This window comes from Ciconia boyciana, chromosome 27, assembly GCF_034638445.1.
Source record: "Ciconia boyciana chromosome 27, ASM3463844v1, whole genome shotgun sequence".
Lineage (NCBI taxonomy): Eukaryota > Metazoa > Chordata > Aves > Ciconiiformes > Ciconiidae > Ciconia > Ciconia boyciana.
In genome coordinates this window covers 626315-644374 of record NC_132960.1, presented here as the reverse complement: position 1 = coordinate 644374, position 18060 = coordinate 626315, and the positions used below count along the sequence as shown (strand labels likewise).

Genomic DNA, 18060 nt, shown 5'->3' with positions numbered 1-18060 from the left:
TTTGTATTATAGGTGCAAATAGCGACCTAATGTTCCGATTCCTCCCTCCATCTTCCTCCCTCTCTGCTTTGGTAAATCCGTGTTCCCGTTAACGTCTCTCCTTCCGCCCTCCCCGCAGAGCTGGGGCGGGGAGAGACCCGAGGAGGTGGCAGCATCGTCCTCGGAGGTTTCACGTTGTGGCGAACCAGCTGGAACCAGAGACCTCCGGAAAACACGGGATTTTTTCCGAGGGGGTCTGTCATGGATTTCTTTTTAATTTTTTTTTTTTCTTTTTTCCCCCTCCTGTTTCTTCTGTTTGGCTGTCGGGGGGGAGGAAAGCTGCAGTGTCCTTACTTTCTTCCTAGGTGGCCTTTTTTGCTGGAGGATCGGAAGTGCCTGGGGACTTTTTATAGGGGGAGGGGGGAAGCGGGGCGACCGCTGGACCCCGATTGCCGTGAAGCCGCCACGAGCGACCCTTCCCCACCGCTCCACCTTCGCCCGTAGAGCTGTCGCACGTTACCGCTGCGGCCGCCCCACGAGCGTTGTCCCTCCGGTGCTCCCGAGGCGGCCGGGGCACCATCTCTCCTCTTGCTCCTCGGTTTGTCCCCGTCCCCCCCGGCCGGCGAGGGCTGTCTCTGGTTTGTCCCGTGAAGATGCACCTTGGTGGGGTTTTTCTTGTTTGTTTTTTTTGTTTTTTTTCTTCGGGTCCTGGTGGGTCCGAGCCCCCGGGCGCGGTGGAGGGGGAAGGAGGCACGGTGCTGACCTGGTCTTGTTTCTGCTTTCCCTAAGGAGCTTTCGTGGCCGGAGAAGCCCTCGGCCGTGCTCGGGAGAGTCGGGACGTTACCAGGCGCCTCGGTCGGTCCCAGCAGCGGAGTGAAAGGGCCCCACGGAGACCCCCCTGTGCGGGGGGAGGCAGGTGGCACCCCTGGGTGCTGTGCAGGCGCCTCTGGTCAGGCCGCTGCAGCCCAAGGGGACACCCCAGGGTGGGGACACCCCGAAGCGACAGCGCGTCTGCAGAGGGCAGCACCACCCGGGCCGTGGGTCCCTGCTCCGCAGCTGGTGCTTGCCCGGCCGGGGCCTGATCCTGTCGCTCCCCGCGCCTGCCGGGAGCTCCCCGCTCTGTCCGTGGGGCTTTGGGCTCGGGCCAGGCTGCCCGGCCCCCCCCCCCCCGCAGGGGGGTCCTGCTTGCAGGGTGGGGGGCTCGGGGCAGCCTCCAGGGCCATGGGTCAGCCTGGGGCTGTGGCTGTGGGGCAGAGGGACCTGTCTCATATGAAGCCCCCCATGGCGGGGGCAGAGCCCGCAGGCAGATGGGCCCCCGGCCCCCCGCCGTGGGGCAGCCCCCCCGGGTTCACGCTGGCTTCCCTTGCAACCCATGGTGCCGGGGTCCTGTGCCGCTGCCGGCAGAGCCTCGTGCCATGGCGTGGGCAACGGTTGCGTCTTCTCTTGGGCTGGGGTCCGGCTGGCGGAGCCCCCGCTCTGAGTCGGTGACTTGTATTGAACCAGGGAGCGTGGCTAGCGGGGCTGCGGACCCCATTCCCCCCCCATGGTGACCCCAACCCTCCCGAGACCCCAACCTAGGCCGTGCCGGCAGCCCCACCATCTTCTGGCCAAAACCCTGGACCAAATGGGGACACTGCAGCTTTTCTCACTCTTTGTCTTTTTCTTCTTCTCTGATAATAATAATAATTTTTTTTTTTTTTTTTTTGCTTTGAGAAAGCTCCTCCATTGCATTTAAATAACAATCATGGTAACAGAACTCAACCGCTGATTTACCGATGTATTTAATGTAAGTAAAAACAAAACGAACAACGGAAAAAAAAAAAGAAGGAAAAAAGAAAACCACCCTCTGTGTGCTCAGGGAGGGATTTGGGGTGGGGGACGTCGACTTGGACACCACCTTCCCCACCTGTTGGCACCGGGAAGGAGCCGGTGCGAGGCCCCGGCCCTGCCCTGATAACGCTTATCGGAGCGGCCAGCTGGGCGGCGGCCCCGGCTGTTGGCCGCCGCCCTCCCGGGGAGAGGAACGGGAACGGCGTGGGGAGGGGGTGCACTGTCCCTTTAAATCCCGCCGCCGTTGCCCCTTTAAGTCCGGCCGCTGGTGGACCCCACTGCGGCTGGAAGCCACGCCCACACGGCCCCTCCGCGGCCGGGAGGGGGCGTGGCCAGCGGGCTCGTCCCCCCGACACACACACGTTGAGGCCACGCCCATCGCCCCTCTCTTAAAGAGGCAGGGACGGGCAGGAGGTCGCGCTACCGGAGCCGTAACGCAGGTGCGCGGCGGGGCGGACCGGGATGGGGGGGGAGATCACCGGAGCGAGGGGACGGGGAGGAGCGGGGAATGCCCCACGCGGGTCCCTGGTGCCCGCTTCCCCCGTGGGCCGTGGCGGGGGGGTCCCCCGGTGCCGGTGCCCGGTGTCCCAGCCGCTCTCTCCCGCCCAGGTGCCGCCGCGATGCTGCTGCTCCGAGCCGTCGCCAGGCGCAGGTAGGAGCGGCCCCGTCGGGGCTCCCCGCGGACCCCGGTGCTGCCCACCACCACCCCACCCCCCCTGCCCCGGGGCCGGTCTCAGCTCCGCTCTCCCCGCAGGCTCCCGCCGCTGCCGCTGCCCCTCCGCGGCTGCTCCCGGTTCCCCCCCGGCAGCCCGGCAACGGGGGACGCCGGGGGCGGCCCCGGTGCTGGCGGCGCTGCTGGGCCTCGGAGCCGTCCTGGCCTAGGGAGAGCGGCGGCGGCGGGTGAGCGGGACCGGGGGGGGGGGAACGGCACCGGGAGGGGGGGGGTGCTGAGTACGGGGGGGCAGCACCGGGATGGGTCCTTCCCTGGGACGGGGACACCGGGTGGGCTGAGTCCTGGCGGGGGCGGCACCGGGGGCCGGATCCGGGGGCAGCACCGGGATGCCCGGATCCTCTGAGACACCCCCCCGGTCCTTCTCTGCACGGGGACACCGGCGTCCAGCTGGGGGGAGGTCAGGGGGTGTCACGTCCCATCCCCCCCCCCCCGCTGTGGGTCATCGCACCGGTGCTGGGGGGAGACCCCGGGGTCGTGGCGGGGGGCAGTGGGGGCACCCCCCGGGGAGGGGGCAGCCCCGGGGAGGGGGCAGCGGGCGCAGCGTTCCCCACTGACAGGGCCGGGTCCCCCAGGGTGCCCAGGCGGCCCAGGCCACCCCCGCCCCCCGCTACCCCCTGTACACGCGGGAGGAGGTGGGGCGGCACCGCTCCCCCCAGGACCGCGTCTGGGTGACCCACGGCACCGAGGTCTTTGACGTCACCGACTTCGTGGAGCTGCACCCCGGGGGGGCCGACAAGTTGCTGCTGGCGGCCGGCGGGCCCCTGGAGCCCTTCTGGGCTCTCTACGCCGTCCACAACGAGCCCCACGTCCTGGAGCTGCTGCAGGAGTACAAGGTGGGGGAGCTGGGCCCCGAGGAGGCACCGCCGACCCCCACCGCCACCCAGGACCCTTTCGCCGGGGACCCCACCCGGCACCCCGGGCTGCGCGTCAACAGCCAGAAGCCGTTCAACGCGGAGCCGCCGGCGGAGCTGCTGGCCGAGCGCTTCCTGACGCCCAACGAGCTCTTCTTCACCCGCAACCACCTGCCGGTGCCGGCGGTGGACCCCGGCTCCTACCGGCTGCGGGTGGAGGGGCCGGGGGGCCGGGCGCTCTCCCTGTCGCTGGCCGAGCTGCGCAGCCGCTTCCCCAAGCACGAGGTGACGGCTACGCTGCAGTGCGCCGGCAACCGCCGGTCCGAGATGAGCCACGTCCGCCCCGTCAAGGGGCTGGCGTGGGACATCGGGGCCATCAGCACGGCCCGCTGGGGCGGCGTGCGGCTGCGCGATGTCCTGCTGCAGGCCGGCTTCGAGGAGGAGCGGGAGGGCGAGTGGCACGTCTGCTTCGAGGGGCTGGACACCGACGTCGGGGGAGCCCCCTACGGTGCCTCCATCCCCTACGGCCGTGCCGTCAGCCCGGCCGCCGACGTGCTGCTGGCCTACGAGATGAACGGCCAGGAGCTGCCCCGCGACCACGGCTTCCCCCTGCGCGTGGTGGTGCCCGGCGTGGTGGGCGCCCGCAGCGTCAAGTGGCTGCAGCGCGTGGCCGTCAGCCCGGCCGAGAGCCCCAGCCACTGGCAGCAGAACGACTACAAGGGCTTCTCCCCCTGCGTGGACTGGGACACGGTGGACTACTCGACGGCACCCGCCATCCAGGAGCTGCCGGTGCAGTCGGCCATCACCCACCCGCGCCCCGGGACGGCGGTGCCGGCGGGGGAGCTGACGGTGAAGGGCTACGCCTGGAGCGGGGGCGGGCGGGAGGTGGTGCGGGTGGACGTCTCGCTGGACGGCGGCCGGACCTGGCGGGTGGCACGGCTGCTGGGCGAGCGGCCGGTGCCGGGACGCGCCTGGGCCTGGGCCCTGTGGGAGCTGCAGGCGCCGGTGGCAGCGGGCGCCGAGCTGGAGATCGTCTGCAAGGCGGTGGACGGCAGCTACAACGTGCAGCCCGACACCGTGGCACCCATCTGGAACCTGCGCGGGGTCCTCAGCAACGCCTGGCACCGCGTCCATGTCACCGTCGGCCGCTGACCGTCCCGGCAGCTTTCCCTGCTCGTCCGCGGACGCGGCGGCTCAAAGGTCGACGCCTTTTACAGCCCCCGACGTGTGAAAGTGGCTCCATAAAGATTGCGCAGTTTTATGGACTCGGCCGTTTCCGGGGGCAGCGCGGGGCAGCGGGACGGGACGGGGGGGCGGGGGGCGGCCCTGGGGGACCCCCACAGCCCCCATGGCCCGGCTGCCCCCTGCCACAGGACCCCTCTGTCCCCAGGTGACCCTGGGAGCCCATGGGACCCTACATAACCCCGACCCCCTGGGAGTCGGGCCGGGACCCTGCAGCCCCCGGGACCCCCCGGGCTCCCTCTGGGACCGCCCCCCTCTGCCCCCCCGGCCCGCCCGGCCCCCGCAGCCCTCCTGACCCTACAGACCCCCGGCCCTGCGGCCTCCCTGCCCCGAGGGAACCCCTGGCCCCGTGGGGACCCCCAGACACCCCCTCCCCCGTACCTTGACGGCCGCCTCGGGGGGGTCCCTCTGAGCCCGGGGTCCCGGTACCTCTCGGTGCGTCGCCGCTCCTGCCCGTGAGGCCGTCCCCGCCGTATCCGTTATCGATTATCGGTTATTGATTACCGGTTATCGATTACCGCCCCCGCACAAGGCCCCGGGCCCATCGATGCCCTCGGCGCTCTCGGCGCTCCGCTGCCCGCCCCTGGGCAGCCGGCGGCCGCTCGATGCGCCGGCGCTCGGCTGAGCCCCCCGTGCCGGCCCATGGCGGCGGCGGCGCCCCCCTCCCGGCGGCTCGAGGGCGTCGGCGCTCGGCTGCGCGGCCTGGCTGCGCGCGGGGGCCGGAAGTGGCTCGGGGCGGGCGGGGGGGTCCTCAGGTGAAGCCGCCGCCGATGGAGCCCCCGCCGCCGCCGCCGAGCCCCTGAGCCCCCCCCCGCCGCACCCCCACGCCCCGCGGCCGGGCCGGGCCGGGGGGGGCCCTCCCCGAGCCCCGCCGGTGAGGGGGGAGCGCTGTCGGGGCGCCGGGCGGGGTGGGGGGGCAGCTGGGCCGGGGCCGCTGCCCGGGGCGGGGGGGGCTGGCAGGGGGCGGGGGCGATTGGGGCGGGGGGGCGGCTGGGGTTGGGGGGGAGTGGGGTGTGACCAGGCCGGCGGGGGCTGCTGGGGTGGGGGCGGTTGGGGCGGTGGGTCGGGCGGGGGTGGGGAAGCGGGGCTGGGGGGTCGGCGGGGCGGGATGGGGGGTGCGGGAGCTGCCCGCGGGGCGGGGGTCTCTTCTGGGGGCGCTGGCTGGAGGCGGGGGGGCTCTTGGCTGGGGGTGTCCGTCTCCTGCGGGCGGGGTCTCGGGGTGTCACGGTTTTGAGTGGGGTCCGTCCCTGGGGGGCGGGGGCAGGAGGTGTTTTGGGGAGGTGTGAGGCCCCGCGGGGGGAGGGGGCTGCTGTGGCGGTGGGTGCCAGGGGCTGCGCCCCGGGGGGGGCCCCGAAATCTGCCCCGAGCCCCTTTCCCCAGGACGGCCGGGAAGGGGGGTGTCCCTCCTCGCAGGGGCGCAGCCCCCGCGCTCGGCTGCCCCGCAGGACGCGGAGGCCGGGGGCACCTCGCCTCCCGCCCTGGGACGTGGCCGCGGTGGCCGCAGTCGCCCCCGCCAGCGGGGAAGGGGACGCGGGGGACCCCACCTCGGCGCTGGAGCAGCGCGGTCGATGAAATGACATTTCTGGGAAACAATGGGCTTCACCGGAGGGACGGGCGGCGTGGGGCCGCGGCAGCCCGGGGAGCCCCGCCGAAGTTCTTGTGCTGTTTTGCGTCCCTGTTCTGTGGAGGGATCCGTCCGTCCGTCCGTCTGCGCTTGGGATCGCTTCCCTCCGCTTCCCTCCCTTCTCCGCGTCTCTTCTCTGGAGCGGCAGGTTGCGTGAGGGGGTTTAGAGGACGTTTCCTTGGGGTTTTAGGGCGAGCCTTTTCCAAGCGCTTTTACTCCTCCGTAACGCAGCCACGCCGGTGGCTCCGGGGTCAAGGTTGCTGCGGGCGCCGCTTTTTGGGTGAAGCTGTGGGCTCCAGGCAGGGTTTTCCCAACCAGCCTGTAAACGCCGGAGCCTCCTCTTCGGTTGTGTGACGGGGATGCTCGGATGTGGGGTTCAACCCCCGTTTTCGTGTTGCCCAGACGGTGTTTCCCGGTGCTCTGCCCCCCGTTACCGATTCTGCAGCAGCTCTGGAGACCTTCCCCAGGGGTCTGGGGGCTGCGCCGTTCTCCCCCCCCTGCGCAGGGGGGGCACCGGGACAGGCAGCACGTGGCTCTGGCAGCTCGGGGAGGAGCAGAGAGCGGGTACGAGCTCCCTAAAGCCGGCGTCCCCGCTGCTGCCTGACTCCGTTGCCGTTGAACCCCTCCTGAGGAGAAGCTGCGGTGCCGAGGACCAACTCGTTTCGCTCGCGGAGAGTGAGAGCGCGTCCGTCGTCAGCCCCAAACAGGGGCTTCGCGCCGATGCCCTGCCCCGGCTCCTGGTGCCCCGCGGGGATTGCCGAAGGGGGACCCAGAGATGCTGGGGGGGCATGGGAAGAGGCAGCGGCGGCTCTGGGGAAGCTCTTGTGCTAACGCTGCTGCTGGCAGCCCGGCTGTAAACTCGTTCTCCGCTCGTGGTTGCTCCTTGCGGAGTCTCGGCTCCTGGGTGGGCGCCTGGGGCCTGTGCTGTGGGAACGGGGGGACTTCCTCGGGGACCGACGCTTTGGGCAGGCAGCGTCCCTGCGCTGGGCTTCGCGCCTGGCGAGGCCGGTGTCCGTGGGGCGAGGGCGGCGTTGTCCAGGAGAAGCTCGCAGATACCTTCCCGCTGCGTATCGGGGTGCCGGTACAGACAAAACGGGGAGCGTCTGCATCTGCCGGGTCGCACCCTGTGCCCCTTGGCTTGGGTGGAGGCTGTGCCGGGCAGGCGGTGGGAGAGGGTGTGCCGTGTCCTGCGGCACGGCCGGGGCGAGCGGCGGCAGAGCCGGTGGGGACGGGATAACGACTTTTGGCCTCGTCTTGGCTTTCGCTTCCAAGGACTCGAGGAAACCTGAGCGGCCTCGATGAGGCGGTGTGACAGTCGGAGCTCTGGAGCCCTCGTGAAGGTGTCAGTGCTCGGAGGAGCCGGGGAGCCAGCGAGCTGCGGGGCCCCGGAGCGCCGATTCTGTTTGCACAGCAGCGGCTTGTGCTCCCGAGAGGAATTACAGGAACCACGGGGGCCGACGTGGCCTCCGTGCCCGAGGACGGAGCGGGGTTATCTGAGGGCAGCGGACACGGGACGGGCGCGAGGAGGGAGCATCCAGCGGAGGATTAATTTTTCTCCGCTCTCAGTGGATCAGTTCCATTTAAAATGCGCGTGAACGTCGTTAGCGAAGTTGGGCTGCAAACGATAGCGTTGAAAGTGCAGCACGGCTTCACTTCCGAAAGGCCAGGGTCTCTTTCCTGCGGTCCCTGTCTGTCCGCCCGCCCGCCCAAGGAAGCGCTGAAGAAGGAACTTCTCTTTCCTCCCTTCGCTGCCAGGGCGGTCTCCTGCAACGTCTTTTCATCTTTTGTAGGCTCAGCGTCGTTGCTCGCGGTTATTACTTATTCGTATTGTGGTGATGCCCAGAGGGCACAACACGGGTTTAGATGCTGAACAAAGACGCGGTAGAAGATGGCCCTCGGTTCGCTTTGAATTAAAACTTTGTTGAAGTTGCTGAATCTTGGGAGCGTGTTTAAGACGAGGAATTTTACATTTTACCCTGCGCTGGTTTATGGTGCTTTTTCCATCAGCAGGCTTTTAAACAAAACTATATCAATGAGCGGGCAAGGCTCGTGTCCTGTCGTGTTAGTGTTAGGAGCAGTTCCAGCAGGGAGGAGCTTCTCCAGGTGGTGAATATTAGCGAAAAACAGCATCCCCGCTTCCGTGGGAGACAGCGCCTGGAGTCTCCCATCTCGCTTCGATCGCCGATCCAGGGTCTGGCTCTGGGTCCTCGGAGGGTTTCTCTCTCTCTCCCCCTGTTTTGTCAAGCACTGGCTTTATTTATAAAAAAGGACGGAAATTGCAGCCGTGTTTGCTCAGTTCTTGGGTTAAGGCACCTGAAACGTGGGCGTTATCTGGGAGACGGTCTCTGGTCAATAACCCGTGGGGCCACGGGGGTGATCTCGGACTCGTCTTCGTGGGTTAGGGCTCTGCTGCGAGGCTGGGCTCGTGCAGTCGGATGCAGCGGCCGTGTCAGCTGGGCTGGTGTGACAAACCCCACCGCAAGTGGTCCGGAGTGGGGTACAGGATGTTTTTCTGCCCGTCCCTAAAGCAGTAACCTAAGAATATTCCTGTTGCCGCTCTCCCACCAGCGCTGCCCGGCGTCGCGTCGCTCCGGTGTAGCCTTGATTACAAATGTCGGAGGAGACGAAGGGTCTCCCCCAGCTCAGCAGCGAGGAGCTGTCAGCTGCCGTCCTCCAGCTGCAGCACTGCTTTAAATCGGGTTTGTTTTTTTTTTTTTTAAGCAATGATGCTTCATCTTATTAAATAATATATTTCAAAGTATGGAAACAATGGGAACTATTTTATAATGGATAAAACATGTCACAATGCTTTAATTTGCGCTTTTGAAAGGTAGCTCCATTCACTTCTGCCTCTGTTGAACCGCTTGAGCCGAGGTCCTCCCCGGCAAGCAGGGCCCGGCCCCGCCGATGGCAGCTGCCGTAGAGCACCGGCACGGCGTGGCAGAGCTGCTTCCTCGGCATTTAAATCGGGGACGCTCGCGGGATGGGGGGCTCTCCGTGAAAGCAAGCCCTTCCCCTCCGCTGGGTTTTGAAACGTTTCCAGTGACACAAACTTTGGTGTTTTTGAGCAGCCGGTTTGTTCAGCGAGCTTCTATTTGCGGCAAAGGTGGAAAAAAAGTCCTCACGTTGGAAAATGAACGGCAGCTAATGGAAACAATGGTTGGGAAAAAGAAACTGCAGGGACCTTTCCAGCGCTTACTAATTCTTACCCTGACAGGAGGCTCGAAGACGTTCGCCCCGAGCATGTCCTTCCCCCTGCACGTGCCGCTCCTCTTCTCGCCGCGGGCTCGCTGCTTCCGAGCTGTCCCGCAGCAGGTCAGCGGGGAGCTGGGAGCCAAACCTGGGTGCAGAGAGAGAGGCGGTGGTGCCTGGGAGGCGTTGGGTGCAGCAGAAGCTGAGGAAGGCTGGCTCTCGTGGTTCCCGAGGGGTCCTTCTGCCCGTCCCAGCTCCGAGGGGCAGATCTGATCCGAGACCCGGGTGTCCGCACGCTGGGTGGCTCTGGGGAAGCAATCCCTGCCTGCAGGCCACGCTGCCGGACCAGCGGAGGAACGGGTCAGACCGAAGCGTTGTGGTGTTTCTGGCCGGTTTCTGTGCGGGTCTGGTGGGAGCTGTGCGTTTAGCCTCTGTAGGGGCTGATGTTGTCATCTTAAAAATAATCTGGCAGATACCTTGGTGTAACTGGGCTGGGGTGTCTTTTCCTGCTGTCCTGGTGTCTGGAGAAGCGTTTCGCTGGTGGTGCCGAGCTTTCGGAATTGTTTCACAGCTCTTGAGGTATAACCAGAAGCACTGGGGAGAAATGAAGAGGGGAAGAAAAGAGGCTGGCTTTCCTAAAGACCGCAGGGGTTAAAACGGGCTCCGGAGGCAGCTGGTGGGAGCCCCGTCCTGGAGGTGTGTAGAAGCAGCCTGCGGGCTGGGTGGGATCGGAGAGACTTTTCCCATCTCTGGGATATTTCTGCCATCCCAGGATTAAGCAAGGACCCGGTTCCTCTCCCGGTGCAGGAGGGGCAGCCAGGCCTGGCCTGCTTCAGAAGCCTCTTGTTATTAGTGCAAAGGACCTTCACAAATTACATCACGCTGAGAAGGCGGGGGGGTTAAATTGGGCTAGTTCTGAGGACTTTTTTTTTTTTTTTTTTTTGCCTTGAGTGTTGCCACTTGGGGAAAAGTTCTTATTTCAGAGGGGAGGAGAGCGTCGAGCAGCGCTGAAGGCACTCTGCTCTAATTTTAGTGCGCTTCTGTCTCTGATTCCCAAGTTGATGATCACACCTGAAAGCTGGGAAGAAAGTCCGGAGCCGGAGACGTGCTCCCCGCACCCGACGGTCCAAAGCGAGGAGTTTTGTCCCCGGTCCGAGTCCTGGCCGCACCGTCTGACCCAGACCCCCCCTCCGGAGAGAGGACAGACACCGTGCTTCGGGCTGGGGCTCTGCTCCGAGGGGGATCGGTGAGGGTTGCCCTTCCTCGCGGAGATGGAGGGCGGCTGTTGGTGGTGCTGAGCGGGAGCTCGGAGGCGGCCGGCATCAATCCCCGTCGTGCCGGCACTGAGCAGGGACGAGCCGAAGCCACGTCCTTGGAATCAGCCCCTTTCTCCCAGGAATGTGTTTTCACCGAGGCAGTGACGTGGGGTTTTGTCACTCTGGCTGCGCAGCCTTTTTGCGGTGCTTTTCAAAATCGAAAGGACTCCGGGAACAAACGACACGCAGAACCATTTTCTAGCCAAAGGGTAATTATGGGCCGTCGTTGCTGCAGAGCTATAGGTTCATGCGAGCGAGGTGCTTTTTTTCATTTGCAATTTTTTAAACTGCAATGCCTGCTTGCGAGGCCTTATACTGAGCCAAAATTAAGGAAAATAACCGCTGACACGTGGCTCAGGGCTCCTGAAACGCTCCCAGTGTTTTTCTCTGGGTCCTCTTTTAAAATACAAAGGAGCGAGGAATCAATCTCTTTTATTGCACATCATCCCGTTAACATTAATGAGACCGCGTGCGTGAGTAGGAAGTAGGAGTTACAGAACTGGCTCCTCAACTCAATTGTGTTTGGCTGATTATTAGCTGATTACTTTGAGGGAAATTCACTTCTCGCTCTCGCTCCTCACTGTCTGCTGCCTGCGGTTTGGGGAGGACACTGGGGTCCTGCTTGTCCCTGGCCGCAGCCACGAGCCCGGGCTGTGACGGGTCCCCGGGAGGCGGCGAGGGGCTTGGGAGGGGGCGATGCCGGCAGCTTTCCGTGCTGTGTGTTCCCCCGCGGTGTCCATCGGACAGTCACTTGGCGCTTGGTGGTTTGGTTTTTTTTAAATTTCATATTTTCAAGGGCTTCTGCAGAGAGAAAGGGCTTTCTAAATAAAATTGATTTTTATAAGCGCGTTGCCGTGCCCTTTGTGCAAAGCAGACAGATCTCTGAGCGGGTGTGCGTAACGCAGAAAAGCAAAATTACAGGTTCAACAAAAATAAAGCTGCAGGATGCATTTTAAACCACAGTTCCTGTGTAACCCGGCGCTTGAGAGAGAGATTTCAACCTAAATTATTTTCATCTCATGAAGTTAACGGCCAATGTGGGGTGGGAAGGGGAACTCTGAAGTGCTCGGCTTTTCCTTCGCTGCCCGGGCTGGGAGGTTGCCGGCAGGCCCCGGGATGTCCTCCTCCGTCTCGGTGACACGGACGGCAGGGAAGGGAACAGCGCGGGCGTTATGGCACGAGCCCGTGTGCTTCCTTATTCTGTGCAGCCCCTATAACTAATTTAAATTCAGGCGGTGCCAGTGGCAGCCCGGGGTGCGAGGGAGGCACCTTTTACTTGTGGATTTGGAGCAGGTCTGGGATTCTGCGTCCCGCTGCCGGCGCAGAGATCGGGGCCGGTGTCTCCATCTCCCCGGTCAGGCTCTGGCACCTGCAGCACGGGGGCCCTGCGTACCAGTGATGGAGGGGGGTCCTCGCCTCGCCGGCCTGTCCCCAAACCGCGCGGGGACGGCTGGCAGGACGCCCTGGGGGGTCTTGCCGCAGGGTGTCGCTGGGCTGGACTGGGTGTAAACTGGTGCCCAGCTGGTGAAAGCCTCCCCAAAACCAGCGAGCCCCCGTGGGGGGTCTGCAGTTAAGTGGAGCGCGGTGAGAGCGTTTCTTCTTAATTAACATTAAGCAAATAGTCGGGTCCGATGGGGTGATAAGCCTGGCCTAACTTGTCCGCATCTGTACTTCTCTCGAATGGTGCGTTGCCAGGAGCAAGACTTGTACAACTTGGTTTCTTCAAGATGCGGTTATTGTTAAAAATCTGCTTTTAAAAGGGGCAGCGTCAGAAGGGAGCAACCGATTTCTTTCAGCTCGGGAAAGGTACCAAGGTCCCCTAGAAAGCCTTGCCGGCTGCTCGAGAAACGGAGAGGAAAATGAACAGCGTTGCTGCTGCTTGTGTGTGCTCGCACTCTGCAAATCACGTTGATTTTCCTTTTCGAGGAGACGATTCATCTCCACAAATTATCTTTTTTTTTTAATTGTTCTCTGCAGCAATCGCTCTGTTTCCGACCCTATCAACTACCAATTAGAGCCAACTCTAAACAGCAAAACTCCTGTTTCTAAAACTGGGCTCATTTTGTTTCTTAAACAGCCAGTGTAATTGACAAATAAAAGCCATTTGAATGTATAAAATGTTCATTATCTCCGTGGGGTGCCGAGCAGCAAAATGTAAGGCAGATTTCCCTTTTATTTTGGTGTGGTCGTCGGAAGGGCTGTTGCGAGGCTGCTCGGCAGAGCGTGGTGTGTTAGCGTTAGGTCTCGTTGCCCAAAACCCCGGCTCTTTTCATTGATAAAATGAAGCCGAGCGCTTGGGCTACGCGCGTCCCGTGCTCGGGTCTTCCTCTCCCCGCTGCCGCATTGGGCACGAGCGCAGCGGTTCCCAGCAACGGCCCCTCGCTGCCCGGGGCTGTGGCGGCGGCCCTCTGTCCATCCCCACCGGTGGCTCTCCAGCTCTCGGCTGTCCCGGGGGAGCTGGCAGCTGCTCTTCTCCCCTCTCTGCCCGCTCCAAGTGTCGCAGGTTTGGCTTTAAGAGCTCACGCCGTTTCCCGTGCGTGCCGCAGAGCTGCGGTGGTGGTGGTCTGCGTGCGGGGGGATGAAACCCTCCGCGTTTACCGTGGCGTTCGTCCGCAGCATCGCAGCTTCGCTGCCGGGACCGCCGCTGGCTGCTGGCGTTGGCATTTGCTTTCCTCTTGGAAAGTGCCTGGAAAGCACCGCTCGCGTGGGGGGATCGGGGTAGTCCGCTGGGGTTGATGGTGAAGTCGGTGTTGACGGTGTTAAGCCCAGGGCTGCAAAGCAGCGTTGAAGGAACTTGGGGTGAGTAACGCGTCTGCTCTGAGAAGCTGTTGGGAAGTTTTACTGGAGGAGAGTCCGAGCAGCTTCTGGAGGCTAACTCTGACTGAGCTCTGCTTTCTCTTTCAGCAAAGTACCTTAAAGATGGATATAGAAGACTGTAATGGACGATCTTACATATCTGGTATGTCTGATCTTGATTTTTGCCAGCTATTTTGGGTTGCTAATGTTTTAAGGTGCTCAGTCTCATCCTCTGGGTATAAGCTGTCCTGTGCTCGGTTGCTTTGCCCGAGGCTGTGCTGCTATCGCCGTCACAGATTAAGCATTGAGGAACAATATTCAGAACAACAGCATGTTCCATTAACTATCTGAGAAGTGATAGAGCCCATGGCGTAATAAACAGCTAATTTAAAAAACGGTACCTAGGCTGAGCCTTGGGAGTTTACGCTGAAGTTTATGTGCTTGTGTCTTTACCTGCTGATCGGGTGGGTGGCTGCCGGCACGCCAGCGGTAGGTGAAATTTCAAGCCTTGCTGCAGGCTGGAAGGAAAACGTATTTCCAGCGATGGCTGCGCAGTCCCGGTGCCGAGGGGTCTCGGGGAGGTTGGTCGTTCCTTCAGGGCTCCTGGCTGTGCTCACGAAACGGGTGGTTTAGTCCCGCTCTCCGGGATGCCGAACCCACGACTGGAAGCAGCGCGATATTTAAGACCCCCGCAGGTGATCTCAGCCGCGCGCCTTGCCAAGTCCAGCGCTATTGTTTATCGGTGTGCGTTAAGATTAAACCCAGGCTGAAAGCCATGAAATGTCCGTGGGGAGAGGGGGAGGCGGCATGGGGCTGGCCTAGATCTGGGTGCTGGAAGCTGCCGGCGTGCCGGACCGCTCCGTAACCGGTGGGGTCGCACGGACCGGAGCTGCCGTGCTGGGAGTCGCAGCCCCAGTGACCGGCTCCAGAGGGGATCCCGGTGGCACTGAGGGGCTTTAGATTATCTGGTCGCCTGCAGAAACCGGGCTCACAGCTGGTACGGGCTGTAAGTGAAAGCTGGTTTGGTGGGATTTGTTCTTATCTCCGGGGGACTGGTGTTTGCAGTGTGAAAACACCTCCGCTTGTCCATCTTTGCTCGGGAGAAGAGGGGGATTAGAGTAAGACCCGATGTAGATTGAGAAGTGGTAAAGCCAGAAGAAACTCTTGTGATTACCTAATCCGGCCCCAGCAACACGAGAGGCAGGAGGACGCCTCTGCGCGAGCCCTGCGAGCTGGAGGAGCTGGGGGGTGCCGGGGATGAATGGCTCAGCGGGGATGAAGGTCAGAAGTTGAAGTGCATTGGAAGGGAGAGAGGACCCCGGCTGTTCTAACAAGCGGTTGCGGTGGCTGGGACTTGGTGCATTGACAGAGCTGCGCAGGGGACCTTGCACAACGCCCCTTTGCATGAATCACGTTATATCCTGCCCGTTCTGACAAAGTTCATCTTCAGAGTTATTGTGTTCTCCTTCTTTCTATGAAGATTTCCTCCGATCCCCGGAGGATCCCTGCTCGGCTTAGACGCTTGGCTCTTCTCAAGGCGCTCGCTGCAGTTTGCTGCTCGGGTTTTGGTCGCCAGGATGTCTCCGTTAAATAACAAAATGCTTCCCCGAAGCTGGCCGATTGTGTTGTGCCAGGGCGGCTGCCTGCTGAACGCGGCTGCTTTCTCAGCTTCGCTCGACTTTCCGCTCAGCAGAACCGCGTCCGCCCGGCGCTCGCCGCCGTCCTCCGGCCGAGTTTGGGGCCACGTGGGTGCATTTGGTCTGGAGGTCCATGTCACCTGCAGAGCTGCGGCTTTGCTTTTCCTCGGGGGGTCCCATGGGTGCGCTCTCCCCTTTCTCCAAGGTCCCTGCAGCAGGTCCACGTTTCCCCATGAGCGTGGAGGTGCTGCGGCCCGGAAAGAAGGTCCAAAAAGAGGCAACAGAAAAAGCCCGTCTCCCTCGGTGCAGCCTGAAACCCCCTCAGGTGCATGTGAGCTTTCAGTGCTGGAAGTTCCTGGGGGTCCGGGGTTTAAGCAGCTCCTGGAGTTTGGAGGGAAGAACAGTTAAAGGATGGGAGAAGGGAAGAGCAGTGTTACAGGAGCTCTGCGGGGCCGCCCGGCCAGGGTGGGCTTTATTTTTGAGTTCCCCGGTACTTGGGGAGCGAAGCCTGTGCTGCCCAGTCCTGGGGGTCAAGGCAGGCCTAACGAAGATCAGCTAATCGTTAGGGTCAGGGTCAAGGCCTGCCAATTAGCTGCTTCAGGTCGCTGGGCTGCTGCGGATCTGAAATGACTAGAGGAAACAAACAGCAGAGCTCTCGAAACTTGTTTCTGTGAAATGTGTTTAATTAAACGAACTTTTAAAAAAGAAAAAGTTCATGTTTGTCATATAGCGAGGTAACCGAAAGCCCGGAAACTCTTCATGAATGTGAAATACTTTTTCTCCTTTGAATTCTTCACAGGAAAATAAGTCAGTTTTGAAACAGCTCTGGTAGAGACAGAGTCGTTACTGCAGAGGGGGTAGGAACAAGGTGGAGGCGGGCAAGAGACCTCTCCATGCTGCGTGCCGGTTCCTCGGGTGGCACCTCCTCGGGCTGTAAGTCCTTCTGTAGACGCTTAACCCAAAAAAAGGGCATTCGGATTGTGCAGATAACGGCTTTGCTGTTCTCTGCTCCTGTCGGTCCTGCCTGCTGGGCGGCATCGCCATTTCACAGATGGTAAGAAGGGCTGAGCACCTTGGTCTGTGCAGACCGGCACGGCCCCGTGCAGGAGAAGGCACCAGAGCAGCCTCTTGTCAGCCTCCCCGTCCCAGACCGGGGACACCCCGCGCGGGCAGGGCGGGATCAGGTCCCTGTCCGCCGTGGTTTCACTGCGGGATCCTGCCCTCCCTCGCTCCGGTCCTCTCCCCGGGATGGCCAAGCACCTTCGGAGGTCTGCCTCCGCTTCTCTTGCCCATGTGTGTGCACGTCAGAGGCCGATGGAAGATGGGGGATGTTTTCAGGCCGTCCCCCCATGCTCTGCTCCCCAAAACAGCCCAAGTCTCCTCCATTTTACCTTCTTTTATTTGGGTGCTGGGCACCTGAGAACAGGGTTAAACGCTGTCAGCTCCTTGGATAACTGGGCTACAGACAGACGAACTGTCTCTTGCGTGACGTTCAGGTTTCCATTTGTTTTTTTAGAGCAAATGAAATGTGACCCAATATTTCCTGAAATCTCAAGTCTGAAAAGTTATCAGAGAGGGAAATTGCTGAGAGACCATCGAAACCAGGCGCTGGTTGCTCCCAGGGGTGGGATAGTGCTTCAGCTCTCGCTGTCGGCAGCGGGCAGCCTGCCCACCTTCCCGGGGCTCCGAGCCGCTCGCAGGAGCCGTTATCGGGGGTCCCAGTGTCAGCCCCGCTGCTGCACGGAGGGAAAAAACCCGTCCCCTTGTGTGGGGGTGATTTTGTTTGGGGGGGGGGGGTCCTGGCCGAGGTCCGTGCGGCTCTGCGTGGGTTCGACAGCGATCCCTCCCAGGGGAGCAGAGGCTCTTGGCAGTGAGAAGGTTCGTGCTGGCCTGACCCCTGTTTCGGGGAGGGCTGGGCATCAAGGACCGGCTCGGTTATCCCTTGGTGCTTCTAGTCAGAAGGAGATTGGGGATCCTTCGGGATTAGGAGGATCCTTTGGGATCTGGAGGAAGAAGCTAGCTGGCAGAGGAGCTGAGCTTTGAGCTGAGAATGGGATGCCATGCCCTGCCTTTACGCTTGAAGGGACTGAGGAGAAATTAAGTTTTTTGGGTTTTTTTTCTCCTTAATGTTTAACTTAAATTCTAGTTTGGGGTTTTTAACCTTTCTCCAATACATCAGAGATCGGCAGCAGCTGGGAACAGATTGTAAAACAGTGCAGCGAGGTTCTTCCTGCTGTCAGCATCTCCTGGATGCTTTGTTAGTGAGCCCTGATCTCATCCTCAGGGTTAAACCTGGGACCAGGAGGGTCTTTTTTTGTAGGATGGGAACTGCACGCCAAGGTAAGCTCACCTGGAAGTGCTGCCTAAAAATATTCCTTGCAACTTCTGCACGAGGCTGTGGTCTCGTGCGTCGTGGCTGTGGGCTCTGGACATTTGATACGGATACGCTTGTGCGTGCGGAGTGCTGGGAGGGCGTGAAGTGCCTCTCTTCTGGGCTGAGCATCCGCTCCGGAGCGGCCTGGCTCTGGCGTGCTCTGGGTCCGGACACAGCGGGTAGCTGGCGGAGTTTAACATGAGACACTTTTGCTCCATTTCTGGAGCTGAGGACCGAGGCTTCGGTGTCCTCATCCCTTATCGACGCAGGAGGGTCGGAGCCCAAATGAGCCATCGCTGACTGTAGGCTGACATGGGGGATGATGCTGTTCTCCCTCCGATCATCGGATCCTCTATTTCCTACTGATGTTTCGGGTCCTGTGCCTGGTTGCTGAGCCCCTAGGCAGCCGGCCGCGTTGCAAGGGCAGAGCAGAGACCCCGCAGCATCACCGATTCCCCGTCACCCGCCCGCTCCCTCCTCTCCCTC

General features: G+C 62.2%; 2 protein-coding genes across 6 annotated transcripts in view; both read left to right on the top strand.

The window, feature by feature from the left end:
* The first annotated feature begins 372 nt into the window (after positions 1 to 372).
* On the top strand, positions 373 to 4671 carry SUOX (sulfite oxidase). The gene is made up of 3 exons (XM_072847524.1): positions 373 to 1765; positions 2419 to 2461; positions 3115 to 4671. The coding sequence occupies exons 1-3, from the start codon at positions 1755 to 1757 to the stop codon at positions 4543 to 4545; spliced, it is 1485 nt and encodes a 494-aa protein (XP_072703625.1). The 5' UTR covers positions 373 to 1754; the 3' UTR covers positions 4546 to 4671.
* A 488-nt stretch (positions 4672 to 5159) lies between these two features.
* Positions 5160 to 18060, top strand: part of IKZF4 (IKAROS family zinc finger 4) — a 31278-nt gene continuing 18377 nt past the window's right edge. For 2 of the 5 annotated variants that reach the window (XM_072847296.1, XM_072847292.1), the window contains exons 1-2: positions 5171 to 5509; positions 13672 to 13726. In XM_072847296.1, the coding sequence (XP_072703397.1) occupies positions 13687 to 13726 (40 nt within the window). In that variant the 5' untranslated portion in view covers positions 5171 to 5509; positions 13672 to 13686. Of the gene's footprint in view, positions 5510 to 13671; positions 13727 to 18060 lie in introns of all 5 variants that reach the window. The other 3 variants (XM_072847295.1, XM_072847293.1, XM_072847297.1) reach the window with 3 other exon arrangements.